Source organism: Colius striatus, chromosome 2, assembly GCF_028858725.1.
Source record: "Colius striatus isolate bColStr4 chromosome 2, bColStr4.1.hap1, whole genome shotgun sequence".
Lineage (NCBI taxonomy): Eukaryota > Metazoa > Chordata > Aves > Coliiformes > Coliidae > Colius > Colius striatus.
Window position 1 is genome coordinate 103,007,173 of NC_084760.1, and position 16,586 is coordinate 103,023,758.

The 16,586-nt window shown below is 38.6% G+C and overlaps 1 protein-coding gene across 10 annotated transcripts in view; it reads left to right on the forward strand.

Moving 5' to 3' along the window:
• Positions 1–16,586, forward strand: part of UTRN (utrophin) — a 367,525-nt gene that overhangs the window by 41,604 nt on the left and 309,335 nt on the right. For all 10 annotated transcript variants that reach the window (XM_061991642.1, XM_061991648.1, XM_061991644.1 and 7 more), the window contains one exon: positions 15,092–15,153. In XM_061991642.1, the coding sequence (XP_061847626.1) occupies positions 15,092–15,153 (62 nt within the window). The remainder of the gene's footprint in view (positions 1–15,091; positions 15,154–16,586) is intronic.

The window sequence follows — 16,586 nt, forward strand, 5'->3', positions numbered from 1 at the left end:
GAAAATAGTGCTGTTTAATTTTTAGAGTCAAATGATATGAGTGACAGTGTGCATTACTATCATACACTTTCCTTGTACGTAGAACAACCCGTCTTGTTTCTCTAGTCTGTTGTATTTCGTGCTTGGTTTTTTGTGCATTTTAATTCTTTTATTGCAATGAGAATAGCTTCAAGAATTTGCCCTCAGGTGGTGAGCTGGAATTACTTTTAAGGCCAGATACACTAGTTTGCTATCTTATCTGACATTCTTCTCTGAACTAAGGGGAAAGACTTTTCTGTATGAATTGCATGCAGTAAGTGTGACTTATTACAGTTAACATTGTCTTTATTGACTGCAAAGCAGAGTTCACCTTTGAACCCCTTTTGTGGGTTGGCCTTAGTGGCTGCGAGTTGCCCACTCAACTCCTCCCTTGCTCCTCCCCCAACTGGACAGAGGGAGAAAGTAAGATGGAAAACCTGTGGCCTGAGATAAGGACAGAGATACTGCTTGTCAATTTCAATTGTAGGCAGTCTTGATTAGACGGAATTTAATGTATTTACAATTAAAGTAGAACAGGATGCTGAGAGACAAACTGAAACACTTTTTCCCTATCTATCCTTCTTCCCAGGTTGAGCTTTACTCCTTCATACCCAAATCCCTTCACTCTCAGTGGGAATGAAAAAGCCTGTGTATTTAAATTATATCTTCAAACAGAATTGTTTTTTTATTTGTGAGAAAAGCTGGCTTTTCTTTGCAGATACATGCAGTCACTTGTCAGCAAGAGGGAGAGCTTAAAAACCTATGGTCCAAAAACTTCCAGATGGTAAAAATGGACTCTTGATATGAAGCAAACTTAAGTAAATCTGAAAATAATAAAAAATGTGATTTATCAAATATACTAATGCTTGTGGGAACAAGGTTTGGCCAACTTTGTACCTTCCTTTATTGTATGTGACTCTAAACCAACACAAATTAAACTACTGTTCAGACAAGTGGACTTGCACTAAATATTTTGAGCATCTTGGAAGTGGTCCTGATCAACTGCTAAGCAAGTGCAGTGTTCTGCTGCTCTGTGTGCAAACACTGCTCTAGCTTTTAGTTGCACCAATATGAAGTAGCCTGAGGGAGTAGTAAGACTGGTTTACAGCCAGAAACAGTGGATGTTTTCTATCTTCTTTTGATAAAGTCTTAGCGTAATGTTCCTTATTCCTGTGCACTGCCCTGTCCCTTGTCTGCTCTGCAGCATGCACAAAACTGTATGAACTGAAACTTTCACTTTCTGGATTAACGGAAGGTGAGTCAGGTCACAGTGGAAAAACTGACATGTTCTAATAGCATTGTCCTAGTGAATAGCCTTGAACATTATACACACAGCCATTGCAGGTAAATAATTAGCTATTGTTTTCACAATGTTAAGGCACTCTTTCACCTGTGAGATAGGAGACTATTTGATGAGCCTAAAAATATTGACTCTAGGCATTTGGAAAAAAACCCACCAAAATCAAACAGAACCAAACATATCTGAGTGTTACACCAACTATTAGTGGCTGGGCGAATTAAGAAAAGTAACTATTCTTCATCAGTTCAGTTTAGCATGCAGTCCTGCTACAGCTACTGCTCCCAATTAAACTGAAAATTGGATGTGGCACTAAGAGTAAGTCTGTAGGCATCCTATTTTTCATAGTGTAGCCTGTGGAAGCAGAGCAAAATTGATGCTAGACTTTGTAGAAGTTCTTGTAAAATGGTGCAGACAGCCTGCAAAGCAAAAGGTTTTGTGGGAAATGCTTTACTGGCTTAGCAGTAACTCTTGAAGACTTTTGAGGCAATTGTTTTATTATTAACTTGTTTTATTATTGACTGCTTTTGCAGTGGAAGAGTGCCATTATGTCTAATAAATCGTGGAAGCTATTTTTTTACTCTATGTCCTTATGCCACCATAAGTGAATTATTGAACCTTCATCTTTGCCAGAAATAAACCAAATATGTAGTTGGAAAAGAGTTAAAACGAAGTTCTGAAATGGTAACTTTTATGTCATGATAAACTGTTTTTGGAGAAGTGATGTGGTGTGGTTATTTTTTTTTAACATTGCACAAGTATGATACAGTCAGCAGTGTTGTGTTGTGATCTTTGTCTGTCTTCCTTTTCTGTTATATCTAAGTACCTCTTCCAAGTTCTTCAAAAACTATCTTCCATTTCCCAGGCTTATTTCATCCACTCTACTATAATGTGACAGTTCTGTTTCTTATATCTGAGATTTTGTCTTAGCTGATACCTACTTTCTGTCACCGTCTTCCTGCTCACCAAATTCCTTTCTGATATGCTATGGTTTGGACATTGACATAATCCAGATGAACTGTGTCAGGATTGGAGATGAGGATAAACCCAAACATCCATGTTTCAGCCTTCCTCACTCTTAATCTTTTGCAACTCTTCTTCCTCTCCCAAGAGTGATTGTCCTCACATAGTGCTTTTTGTATGGCTTTCCCCACTCTGCTAAAGGTAGAGAATAAGAAATAGAAATTACTTTTTTTCTGGAAGATCTCTGGGACTTTTCCATGATGTTCATGTCTAGAAGGTGCAAGTAGCACAGCTTGACAGCTGGCGTTCTGGATCATATTCTAGTGCACCCTTACTGAGCCCAAATTATATTCTGCATTTGAAGGATGAGAAGGCTAGTAGTCACCCTTCCTTGCTATTACTTTTTGCAGCCATGTAAAGACTTGAGGAATAATAGTGAAGTGTTGTGACATGAATAGAAAAAGTGGAACAATATGACTCTGATTATAGGTAAGACTAAATCTTTTTAGCGGGTTTTTTTTTCAGTTTTGGCAATTTGTTTTTTATTGCATGCTTATCTCAGCAGGACCAGAGAGAAGCCTCTTGCACCTAGAAGGTTGCGATTAAATGCATCAAAATTCAGACTAGCCTAACAGGTTGCTAGGTCATCTCTTAGTCATGCTAATTCTTTTGAGAGGGGAAATCTTCATATGTATTCCTTTTTTTAGCATCTTTAGAAATCCTTTCCTTTACATTGCAGGGATTCTTCCTTTATATCCTTTCCTTTCACTTGGTGTGTGCAGAATCTGGGAGTTTTGTTTCTGAACAAACAGAAGTCTGCTTAAGTCCTGTGAAGACAGAGTAATTTATAGTGAAACAGAAAAGATGCTACAGAATAAAGCCAGGAAGCTGTATCCTGGACTATGCTGCCTTTTTAGCACTTCCAGAGACTTTATCTGGGCTGTGTAACCTTGAGGGGGGTGAGGGCAATGTTTAGTAGTATAACTGTATAAAAAAAGGGAAGATTGTGTGGCTTCTAGTGGCTTGATTTACCCTTCAAACGTGAGTTTTCATTTCCAAAACTATGGGACAGTGATGTACTATTTGAGCAAGTAGCAGGTAGGTAGCTGACTGACATTTAGAATGTGTTTGGTCCAGCTCAGATGTGTGTATAGTTTCAGGAATTCTTTCCTTGCTATTTTAATGACATAGTCTTCATGAATATTTGGGGTTTGTGATATGATATTTTTGTTTCTGTGATGGTAATGTTTTACTGTTTCAGAAATAATAATCTTTTATTATTTCCATTAAGGTCTAACTTCAACTTGCATAAACTGAAGAATGTGAAAAGCATTGTTGTTGTTTCGTTATATTTCTACTACTAAGCTTTGTACTTTGCCATAAGTTAAGTGCATCACTTTATTGAGATTCTGAAACTTGAAATTCCTGTAAATGTGTATGAAGTTTGTTACAAGTTACCCACTCAGAGTTGCAAATGCATGTTAATAGAAAGCAAATCACTCTTAACCCTGTTGGGGAGACACAGAGTTATGCTTTTCTTTGATAATAACCAATAATTTTCTTGCTTCTGGGATTGCATCCTTGCCTTATCCTCATGACCTTTTGGGCTGTCATTTAACCCTTCACCTGTAAGTAATTACACATTAATCCAGTCCTTTACAGCCTTCTTATGTGTTGGAGCAATTGAGCTTTGCTTCACAAAAGCTGGCTGGTACTTGGGTGTGTTTATATGGGAAAGTCTGAAGAGACTAATGTGTGCCTGGCTCTTGGGAGAGGTGGGCATGTGCAGATAAGGTACTAATGGCCATCCTCAGAGTGGGACATCATACTGAACCCTACTTTGACTGTAGCTCTTGTTCTATCTCTACTTCTATCATGTATTTCTTCTTAGAGGTTTGGGAACTTCTTGTTTGGTACTAATTGTTTGTAGTAAGAAGTAGTATGTAATGCTACTTGCAAATTTTTCTTTCTAAGATAGGGTGTGGATGGGAATATGGAAGTTTGAGAAGAATTTTCTCCCTTGTATTATGTGATCCAGCAAGCGGGATCTTGCTTTGACTTTTTCTGCGATGATGGTCATCTTGGTTTTAATCCTGTATAATGCTGGAAAAGTGTTAAATATTTTTGTTGATTGAAATGTCTCAGACCAAATGCTCTGCATTTCATGATAAACTTTTGAACTGACAAAGTGTCAGTTTGTATTGCATCAAATGTTTTTATCTGCTATGGAGACTGTACCTTGTATTTTGTATTTGCTCTGCTGCATAGCCTCCCTTTCATAGTGTCAGAGTTGATGTAGTTAAACTCTTTTTTTTTTCCTTGAAATTAAATAAACCATTAAAATCTTTTCTCTTTGGCACAGCTTTGCCTGACTGTGTCAGAAGGGACTTTATTAGGGATATCTGTGTATTTTTCATATACTAAGCCAATATAGCTGTGCCAGCAGATCTCAATAGCATAGGTATGTTTAGGTGCTGAGTTACACACACTGGTATACTTTTTTTGTGGAGTAAACCTCACAATGTTGCTTCCAGTGTTGCAAGCTAGTTTTCATTTTGGAGGTCATTCAAGATCCAAAGGCCTTCTATATGGGAGGAAATTCCTAAGCGTCTGAGTTTGAAACCATTGCTATGTAGTTGAGTCAAAGTTGCATTGCAGGTCTGACTTCAAAAGGTCTTGAACAGTTTTAACAAATCTCCTAATCATCTCTCTCTGTTTCAACATTGAAATTGGTCATGTGATCTGGTTTATTCTGCTTATATATCTTCAACTCAGTTGTTTGGATTCACAGTTCCTGTTGGATTTAGCAGTGGTTGCTCAGGGGAGCAGGTTACCGTAAGGACTGTACTGGGTTTGACCTAGCATATGGTACCTGTGGTATTGTCTACAAATACCTATTGTGTTCTTATACTACTTTCATGAGCACATCTTCAGTGGTGATTTATCCAACATACCTTATTTTCTGGTGGTTTGGAGTTCAGGGACCTTTTAGTCCATAAATTATAACCATCTTTTTGTGGACTCTTAATTCCATAAGATATATTCTGGTTTAGCCCATTTATACTACTGCCCTCATTTGTCTTGCTTTGACTGGTGGTTATCATTGTTAATTTTGGTGCTCAGGCTACCAATACTCAGACTGCAATCTCCAGACTTACTGAGACATAGATACTACTTGCTCTGCTGCAGGGACACAAACCTTCTGTAGAAGGGAACAGTCAGGACTTGAATCTCTTTGAGCTGCCTCAAGTTGGTAGCTGTCCACTGGACAATGACTGTGAATCCAGAGCCTGACTTGGTGCCAGGAAAGTGTGCAAGAACCCTTTCTGAAAATACACCTAGGACAGCATTACAGCTGTGACTATGACTGATCTCCAGAGTTGTTGCTGGAGGCAGCAGTAATAATCTGACCTGTAATTATCTGCTTTCATTAATTGATATTTCTTTTGTATAGCCAGTTTCTAGGAAAGTAAAGGTGATGTCTGTTCCAAATTTTGTATTACCTCATAAAACCACTTGATTTGAATGACAGTACTCAGACCCTAAATTTACAAAGGTTCCATCTCAGTCCTCCTAAAAGTTGGTTATTAAATAATAAAGGCATGAGGATTGTGATGTGTACATGTAATCCTTTGCCTGAACAATTGATTACTGAAATCTCTTGCCAAAAGTTTGCAAAGCTTTGAACTTTGGTTGCTCTGCTTTTAACTGCTCTGTTCCTGTATCTTCTTCAGCTTTGGTCATGATCTTTGGAGTGATATATCCTGAAATGGGAAGGCTTCTATGGGCTCACGCTGGTGACCAGTGCCTTGATTGCATAAATACCTATTTTAATGCATTCCAGATATTTATCCTGAAATTGTTAAACAGAATTTATGTACTTTCAGAGCAGTTAATCAGGGAGGGGATTGAACTTCAGGACCTAACTAATAATGAAGCCAAGGAAGGAAATGTGAATTTAATTAGGATATAGGATTAGCAGTGACTTGACCTACTGCTGTTCTGATCACATGACATAAAGTTCCTGTTTATCAGAAGCCATAAGAAGGGACTATTCATACTACTTCAATTTATTTTGTATTCTCACTAAGGTGTCTCACTAAATACATTAATTAAGATGGCTTTATGACTGTTTCTTCTTGCCTCTAGTGAAGGAGTAGTAACTATAAGAATAATAGAACGGACAAAGTGCTCAAAGCTTTGCTTAGCATCACATTTTTCCAAAGGTTTCCTCTTCCTCAGTGGTGCAATATTTCTTTTCCTTGGCTGGCAAAGGGATATAAGTGGGAAATGAAATACTCAATTTCTCAAGAAGGGTACTTGCCTTTTATTTAATCTTTCTTGCTAGGGCTGAGTGACAATAGAAAAGGCTTGAGATACTTTGGGTAGGTCATGAGAAGCTAAGAACAGTTTAATTTATGGTGGTGTTTCTGCAGTGAAATTGTTGGAGTATTTCTAGGAAGAGAAATTGGGAGTATTTGATGGGGCTTGCACTAACAAATATTCTGTATTTAAGTTCTAGGTTCATCCTATTAACTATTTTTGCTTGCTTCTCCTTTTAGAGCACTACTACACCATATGAATTTTTGGGATTTTCTTTAAACTTTCTACATTTCAGGTTTCATTTCATTTAACTACAAAGGTTAACAGGCTGAGGTAAATTATTTACAGGCATCAATGTTGACCGATCCTTAACAAAATAATGGCATAGCTAATGAGGCTTAGATTAGCCTGCTTAGAAATAAAATAAACAGTTCATTCTTTTTAAAACTTTATTTGCCTATTTGGTTTCTGTAAAGACTGGACTGAACTTTTTTGCATAATAAACTCAGCAAATGGTTGAGGAATACTTCAGGCTTACTTTTCTCTGCTTCTGTCTTCCTAATGTTGTCTGCCGAGGAATCCGTAAGGGCAGTGAGGCTTGGTGTGAGTCTTGGTTGTGAAGAATTGAAATATGTTAGTCTATGACTATTATTTGGCCATAGGACAATGTAGAAGCTTTCCATTAGCCTGTTAAGTAGCCTGTTAAGTGAAATTGTGTTAATGAACAGCTTTCCAGCAAGTAAATGGATGGATTTTTTTATGCTGGCAAGCTTTTGAATCAGGAGCTTGCTTCCTTTCTCTTTCATTCCTTTACCATAAGCATGCTGAATATTCTTGGACATCCTGTCCTCAGCACTGATGAAGCCACACTTGGAGTACTTGGTCTGGTTCTGGACTCTGCAGTACAGGAGAGATGTGAACATAGTAGCCTTCTGCTGGCCCTTATTCAAGTAAAATCATGGACTGGAGCATCTCTTCTGTGAGGAAAGGCTGAGAGCAAAACCAAAATTTTACTAAACTTCTTGGGAGTAATGTGAAGAATGATTCATTCAGGTGTTGAAGCTTGCTTAGTACTTGCTTTGAACTATACATGTTCATTGTATTTGGGCTTTTTTTTAGGTCTAGAAATTTTGTTGCGAGTGACAGTGTGTTGTAGCTTCTTAGACTTGTCTTTACTGTTCTCGATTTTTGAGTTAATTATCCCTGGAAAGTTTAAATTGTATTTCATTCATGGTAGGTCATAATATAATTGCATGCATGCTATTTTTTTGGTCATGAGACTAGATTTCTAAATACTGTCAAAGATTTGAGGCAAACCCATAAAACTAATACCTTGACTTTGCATAACTCAGTTGTTGAAGTTGCTGTGTTATGAATGTCTTACATACTGGACTACTATGAAAGACTTAAACTCCATGGAGTTATAAATTCCATTTGTTCTTAAATAACTCTAATCTGCATGCTGCTGTCACTGAAATGGCACCTATAGAGTCTGTATCAGGAGATTCTTAGTTAACTTCCACTTATGTAATTAAAAAATGTTAACAGGGTACACTTCTAAAAAATCTGTTGATTTAATCTGTTTTCACGAGCGAAGCAGGAGACTCAGATTATGCCTGTCTTTCAATTTATTTCCCTGCAAAACTGATCCAATTTAGATTCACTAATGGGAAATTCAATCCAATTTTCATGTCAAAGCTAATTAGCTACAGATCATGTGAAAATCAGTGGCTAGAAGAAGAGACTCTGAATGTAGTGCCTGCACAAAAGAATTTTTGTTTTAAAAAATTCTTTCCTGATGCCTCATGGTTGCTCAGTCAGCATCTGCATGTGAGTTACACTCTGGTGCATACCCAACTACCTACGTTCTGTACCTGTGTACTAGAATGGGGCAGGAGCTTGCAGTTAGAGGCTAGGGAAGTCATGAGGAGGAACTGGCACTGGTGGGGCATATGCTGGTATGTGGGAAGCCATCCATTGCTAATCTGCTTCTTGGGAAACTGGAGTAAGTGGCAATATGTAATATCATTTGTTTAGGTCTCTGGACTTGGCTTCTATTTGTGAAAACATGTTGACCTAGAGAGATTTAGAGCAGGAATGATGAGACACTCTTGTGGAAGATTTAGGACAAGGTGATGTATGGAAGGGCCTTGGGGGAAAAAGGTTTTAGTATTTGGGAGTGAAAAGACAGAGTAGGATTTGGAATTGAAGCCTTTGGGATTTTTGGACAAGGAAGAAAGGAAAACTTGCATATATGGCTTGGCTTCCTCTGCCTAAGCAATATTGCTTACTTGGACCTGCTCAGGGTCTCTGACATCTGTTGTGTCTGCTTCTTTCCCATATGCAGATGGGCTTTTTGTGGGGCTGACTCTTATGTTATGCAGGAGATTATACTAGGTGATCACAATGATCCCTCTGACTTTATATCTATCCCATGAATCACTTCCACAAATGCAAGTGAGCCTAATAATAGTTCTAATTTGATCAGAGAAAAAAGAACAGATGGCTGACACCAACTTGTGAAAACCAATTCTGTTTTCTTTGTAACCAGTCAGAAATGCAAACACTTAATCTGTGTTCCTAACAAAGAACTGCAGTAAATCTAGTTTGACTCCTACTTTTTGTTTTTGTCTGTGAATTTGCTCTCAAGCACCTTTCTGTTCATGTGCTTAGAAACATCTTAATAGCCAGATTTTAGGCAGGAGTTATTTACCTTGCTCTTCTCTTTCTATGAGCCAGTCCTGTTTGTTGGGACCTCAGGGCATCCTCTTTTCCCCATGGGTAAAGTTTATCCTTTTGATCTTTATGTGGTTCATCCAATCAATTTTCACCTTGAGCGTTTGATACCTTTATTTCAGATTTGTTGTTTTCACCACAGTGCACTTGCTGAGATCTGAAACTCTTTGCTGCAACAAAGCAAGGATTTTGGCAGAAACTTTCCAGCCTCAAACCTTGGTACGTGATTACTGGCAGATTGTGAAATGTCACCAAAATTTATATTACATACAGACTTCCCAGGCCTGTCTTATACTAGGAGCTGATGCTGCTTGATTTGACCAAGTATTAGGGAGCCATTGCAGGCTGTTGGAGTGAAATGTGGAGTGGCTGGGCCTCTGTGACCCTCCAGAGCAGCCTCATGTAGGTGTTGGGATGCTGCCTCCAATTCTTAGTTTTGCATTGTTGTCCCATAAAAGCAGCAGAGTCATTGACTGATCAACATACTGTTAGACGTGGTGTATGATACCACATTATTTCTGTCTCCCAAGAGCCTACTGTTCTTTCTAGCTTCTTTTTAAGCATTATTCCAGTGGGCAGAAACCAGCAGCATGGCATATTAGATGATGCTTGCTGGGAGGTATGGAAACAGCTATTTTAATATCACTTCAGCTGTGAGGATGCCTTTCTCAGTTATCAGTTGCTGGGATTTTTTTTTTGCTCTGAAGTAAATATAATTTAGCTTCCAGCACACTTCAGTTAGAACCACAGGGTGGTCCTCATTGCTTCTGTGATGTCTTTTTGATAGTGTCTGTTTTTGGGAAACACCAGGGAATGAAATGTAGGGTTTCTTTTAGATTTCTAATGCTTGCATTTCATAGTTTGGTCTATACAGAGAACTTAGAATTTGTGCAGCTGTTTTTATGTGGTGGCTGCTGTAAGAATGTGTCAACTCTTTTTTTTTTTTTGAGATATATGGTTAATTTAATTTTGATCTTTGTCCAGCTGCTGAGAGGAAGAAGGAGAAGGAATGAAGAAAAGCTTTGTGCTCACCACTGATTGCAGAAACTAAAATTTCAGTGCAGAGGTGAAAGTTTACAAGCAAGTGACATGTTGCTGGAGTCATCTGCTCTACCATGGTGTTGCAAGAGAAGATCTGTGGAACAATCTAAACTTTTGCTTTATTTCTTTAAAAAACCTAAACACTCTTAAAGCCCAACCCAAACCCTCAGGGCTGCTGAAGATTATTCTGTGTTAATGAAGTCAGGGCCCACTAGTCCTGATGAGCATCAGAGGTTCACCAGTGATCTCAGTGGTCATGAACTTGAGTGCTTGTGGTTTGCTTGGCATTTTGCCTCGGGGTAGTGGGGATAAACACAACACTGTGTTTCATCCTCAATTTTTGATAGTAATTTGGTTTTTTTATATGCAAATTAATCTTGAGAGAAATTGACAAGAAGATAGTTACTTTCAAAATGCTTTTCCTGTCCAGAAAGCCTTGCACCCAAGAACATGAAACTTTTCTTTGTTAATGTCAGGGTTTGAGCTGTGTGTTAGTTCTGGGTGGGACTGTATCTGATACATAATCTTACTTGCCTAAAGGCTTAGGCAAAGGGATGTTTCTAACTTTGTTACATTCCAAATGTCTTAATTGAAACCCACAGGCTAATTCCTTATTTTATTTCTAAATTCCTTTGAGAACTTAAATAGTGAGGTGAGGAAGGCAAATTTAAGACTTAAAATGTGAGATGACATTTGGTAACTTGTGCTGGAACAGCTGGGCAATTTCTGTACTTCATTTGTCAATTTAGACTGCATGCTCCAGGACACTTCCATTGTAGCACTACTCTGGCAACTGTTTCAATTGTGATAACTTTTCTCTTTCAAAAACTAAATAACGCCGTTGGTCAAGTAAGCATGTAATATGTTCTTGAGAAATAAGAAAACTGATGTGTTTTCAGTATGAAGCAGGGCTTGAGTAAAGGGTAAACTGCAATCTGATGAGGCTTTTGTTATTGCCTCTATTTTTAGATCATTTAGATTCTATTTTGAACATGATATTCACAAGGTAATAGATTGGACTTGAACCGCAGTTTCAAAGTGCTGCAATAAAATTAAGGGACAATACTGAGAGTGGAGGTACTAAAAGGAGCTCCTGGAGGTGAATGAATGCCAAGACAAAGGCTGGGTGTCTGATTGCAAGAGTTACTTGTTTTGAGTATACTCCAGTTGCATGGACGTACATCAAGTTGTATAACAGAAACAGACTTGAGTAAATAAGCATCCGGGATAGGAAGCTTTTATTCTCTCTTGTCATCACAAGGGTATAATTCTCTCTGTGTGTTTAGGTTTCTCTTTATTTCCTCTTAAAGGAACAAACTGTCTGACATTGGCTGTTGCAAGCACTTTAAGTGACTAGAGGGCAGGCAAAGCCACATTGGCCAGAGGAAAGAGTTGTTAGGTGATGAAGCAGAACTTGGCCCTCAGTCAGTCCTTAGCTTTAATTGTCAGGCTGTGACAGTGTCAAAGGAACATGAATGTTTTAGCAACTTGGTGAATTTGTTTCCCATTGGGCTCTGACTTGCTGACATTTTTAGATGTCTTGTGTGAGAAGTAGACTGACTGGAGCACCTGGTGCTTTACTGAATGGTAATAATGGTCTTTTTTTGACTGAATGAGGCTACTTTGTTATCCAAATCATAATGTCAACATCTAGGGGTTAGCTTTATAGACATATAAAAATCTAAAGAAAATTAATTTGAAGGATGAAATACTTAGTAGCTGTTTTTAACAAAGCACTGACACTTCAGTTTTACTTCCAGACATGTAGAGCAGAAAGCTTGGTGTGGCTCTACCTATAATGGCCAAATAAAAAAAACCAACCCAGTTTCAGAGGCTCTTTTAAAGACCAAGTAGTTTGTGTTTATCGAACTCATGTGTGTTTTGGTTGGTTTGTATGTGGTTTGTGTTTTCCCTTCTCTAGGAAATCTTCTCTTTGAAAAGAGGGGGAAAAGGCTGGGTTTTTAGTGAATAGTACATATGCTGCTGCAGAACACTTAAGCTGGACCTGAGGAATGGGATGAGCAGCTGTAGGCACAAGGACTGTTAAGGGAGCCCTGGCAGGATGAAGCTGGTGTAATGCTGAGAAGAGATGTTATCTCCTACTATATGTATGCTTGCAAAGGGACTGAGCCTTGCAATACTGGGATACCTAGATTTCCCAGCACACAGGATTTATAAATGCATAACTGTTACCTTTTTACACAGTCAGTACAACTATTTGTGGTCTCTCCTCATGCTTGGGCTTTCTCTTAAGGCACACCGGAAGAATGTGAGATGTTTAGAGCTGCTCTTGATTCTCACATAGGGAAGCTTAGGAAAGGAAGACATGGTGGTGTGTGTGTGTGTGTGTATGTGTGTGTGTGTGTGTATGTATATATATATATATATATATATATGTATGTATACACACACTTGGGAGTGATGTTAGAAAAAGGACAAAGGTTACTGAGTGATGTTTCAAGAGAAGGATATTAGTCTCAAACTTAATACAAATAGTATTTGCAATGAAGGTAGATGGAAAACATTATCAAGAGGTGGATAGCCTGGGATTGAGTCTTGCACAAAGCTAGCTTTTTGGCCCAGCAGTAGCAGTTAATAATCTAGTCTGCCTCTGTCTCCTAAAAAAACCATTTGGGGAGAAAAATGGAGTAAATATATTCAGTATATTTGGTATTTGTCTGGACCCTGTTGGTCTCCTGTGAGATGGGTACTTGGCATTGAGTATCCTACTGATAGATCCTCTCTGCCTTTGATGGCAAGGCACTCCATTTCATGGAGGGAAGAGAGATGGATTAATGTGATATTTTAGGTAATTTTATTCTCCCAGAATGACACCTTGAATTTCAATGAGATTTTAAACATGCCTACTGTGCATGGACTTTTAGGTATCTTGAAGCTCTTTCAGAAGAATCCTTTTCATTGGGCTGTCTGATTTCTGGCTTGAGCTCAAGGTGTGACTGAGCAGGCTATGTTGAATCAGCCTGAGATGGCAAAGAGAAGGGTGAAGTAGTGGCTGCTGGCTGCCATGTTGCAGCAGATGTGCACTCTTTGGCATGCTGTAAGCAGGTTTTTCAGACATAGCCTAAAAAGCCCAGAACTGAATTTTTGGTTTTAAATTTACATGAATGTTACTTCTCTTGTCTGGACTGAGCCTCAGCCACTGCTATTCCTTGTTCCTGTCTGTTAGGTAAAAAAATACCTGTTCTCTTTGTTCCACTCTTCCATTAGCCCATGTGTAACAGATCCTTGGCTAGATATTAGACATGGATTGCATCACTTTCAGGTGCATGTTGGGCAGTAATTTTGAGGTCATCTACCTAAAAAAAAAAAAAATCTTCTGGTAGTATTGTGTAGCTTTTTTATAAACATCTGGAGTTTGCATATAAAACTCTACATTTCAGTAGCTCCTGAAGCTTATCATTTAAACATAGTCTGATTTATCTTCAAACTGTATAATTTTTTTTTTTCCATTTCATCAAGTGGAACACTTGAGTTTCAATCTAGTTTTCTTTATGGCTTCATCCTAGTGCAGGGGTTTGTGGTAAGGGCCTGGGAAAAATCCATGTCATCCGCTAGATTCTGCAGAAGAGCACCCAGGCAATGGTGTGCTATGGTTGCCTAAAGCATGTGTCTGGGTTGGTCTGTCAAACTTGTGATGTCTTGAAGGCCTCTTGGAGATCTAGGCTGCAGCTGTCAAACTGAGTTTGTCTTGCAAAAGGCACTAGCTGCTTTGACTGTGGTCTGTGGCATGGATTTGGACGCTAAAGCCTTTCACTAGCTGCATGTATATCTTCATGGCTGCAGTGCGCAGGCCAGAAAATTCATGGTGGGCCAACTTCCTTCAGCTACTCTACTGTCAGCAGATAATTCACTGTCATTGAAGTGATGAGGCATAGTCTTGCCCTTTCCTCAGTATGTCTTACCCAAGAGGAATCCTGTGATATGGGCAAAGCTGTGCTGGAGATGACTTAGCCTGGACAGATTCTCTGTAAAATGGCTTACTTAAACACGGCAGGAAACTATCCTCTCTGTACACAGCTGGAGGTCACTGCTCCTCCCTTTGCTTTGAATTGCAGGTACTTTCTTGTCCTTGTCCTGATGAGTCCTTCTGGCTGTCTCCTAGACTGTAGATGTGGCGGTACTTTTAAGGACACACCAGTAGGTGCCTGCCTGACTGCTGAGCCCTTCCCACACATCACCTGAACTTGACTATGATTACTAATGTGATTCCTAACCCAGGTGTGAAACTAGGCTGAGGATAAGGATGTGAGTTCAAGGGTTGTTCTAGCAGCTCTACTACTGCAGTTACTGTGCTGTGTACTGAAGACTATTATCTGCATCAGAAACTTGAATGAGGCCTTCAGCAGCTTTTGAAGTTATGTATCCAGGCAAAAAGGTGTTGACAAATCCTGATTAAAAGCCCATGGTTTCCTAAGGTATTTTTCACCAGCCTGCAAATTTAATATATCATTATACTGCCTGGAAAGTGCTGAGAGGCTGATTCCAATGCAAAGGAGGTACTGAGGTTGCTAACAAAGTTAAAACATTTGTGTGACTTTGCAAGTATCCAAGCTTTGCAGAAGTTTGAACAACTTTATTGACAGATTAGACAAATTTGCCTACTGAGTTGGGATAGTGTTTGATACGACCTGTTTTGAGCAATGTAGGATTAAGAATGCATTTTCCTTCATTATTCTTATTTTCTCTCTTCAGATGAACACAATGATGTACAGAAAAAGACCTTTACAAAATGGATAAATGCCCGGTTTTCCAAGGTAAAGTTGTGTTGAAAGTACTTCTAAATTGTTTGATTCACTGTTTAGAACAATATTGGTGAAATAGACTTTGCTCCTGTCTTGTAGAATGCTCCTAGTAAAATATCAACATGTAAAAAATACTGTAATATATATTCCCTCTGTTTTTATCTGTTTCCTCATACATGGACATTTGCTACCACATGTCTTAAGAGAAAAAAGAAAGATTCTATTTGCTAATATAGTAAAATATGTTAATTTGCATGATGATGGCTGTTTGGTTTGCAGTTCTCTTTATACATTTTATTTTTGCATACAACTTTGAGTGCATTACAGTAGATTTTGAACCCTACTTGCAGTATTTACTCAGTGCTGCTGAGTCAGCTTTATCCTAAAGTCTCTGCAAACCACCAGTTGAATCCACTTGGTGTTGCTACTTGAGTCTTAACTGTTAAATTTTGTGTAACTACTCATTTTGGATTTTACTTAGCATACATTGTATGTTTTAAAACATTTCTTGTTTTAATTATCTTTACTGACTTGAAACTTTCTGAGTATTTTCTCTTGTTTTGTGTTGAGGAGGGAAGTGGTGGTTACTTTAAGATGCTGTTTAAAGCCTGCTTTTTTTTATGTTGTTCTGCTGATAATGAAAAAAGATACTTAATCCAGGAGTGCGGTGGCTGTGAGAAGTTTCTCTAGTTTGATAATAGCACAGGTTTCTTCACACAGTCAAAATACTGAGAACTCCCTGTTTTACTAGCCAAAATGGTGCTGCATGTGGGATAATGATTAGTTTGCACCCTGCTGATGCAGAGGGACATGCATGGGAAATCCTGAAAGTAGCTATAAATATAGAAGGATGTGTGATGTATGCAGGTGCGTATTTGGTTTTTTTAAAAGAAGCAGTGACTGTGCTATAGCATTGAATAACTACTTCTGGAGTGCTGCCCTTGTAGTTCTTGGCGAGCAATGTAAGAAATTTTTACTTTCCTTCCTCTCCTGTGCAATAAGACACTGGGCAATGCAAGGCTGTGGCCTTGGTTCGCTTTGGCTTAGGTTTGTTTTGGATGATAGCTGATATCCTGCATTCTCCATCCAGTGCATTCTTGGCTAGTTTGCTCTTCAGTAGAGGAGAATGTATGCGTAAGTAACTGGTTACTCTATACTCTGCTTTTGACTGTTGCCAAGAGGAAATAAAGTCCTGCAGGAGGAGGATTAGGCAGGACAGAATTGTGTAAGGAGTGAAATGTGGTGAGAAAGGAAAGTCTATTTGTAGAAACTTACCCTGGTATAAACAGGGAAATGGTGGTGGTATTAAGAATATGCTATGTGACTTGTTTGAATGTGTGTTAGATGTATTGAAATAGATAAAATTGTTTTCAGTCTTTATACTTGTATACCCTTGGATATATTTTAAAGTGACTTTTTCTTTTATGCTATGCATTCTGGCAGAT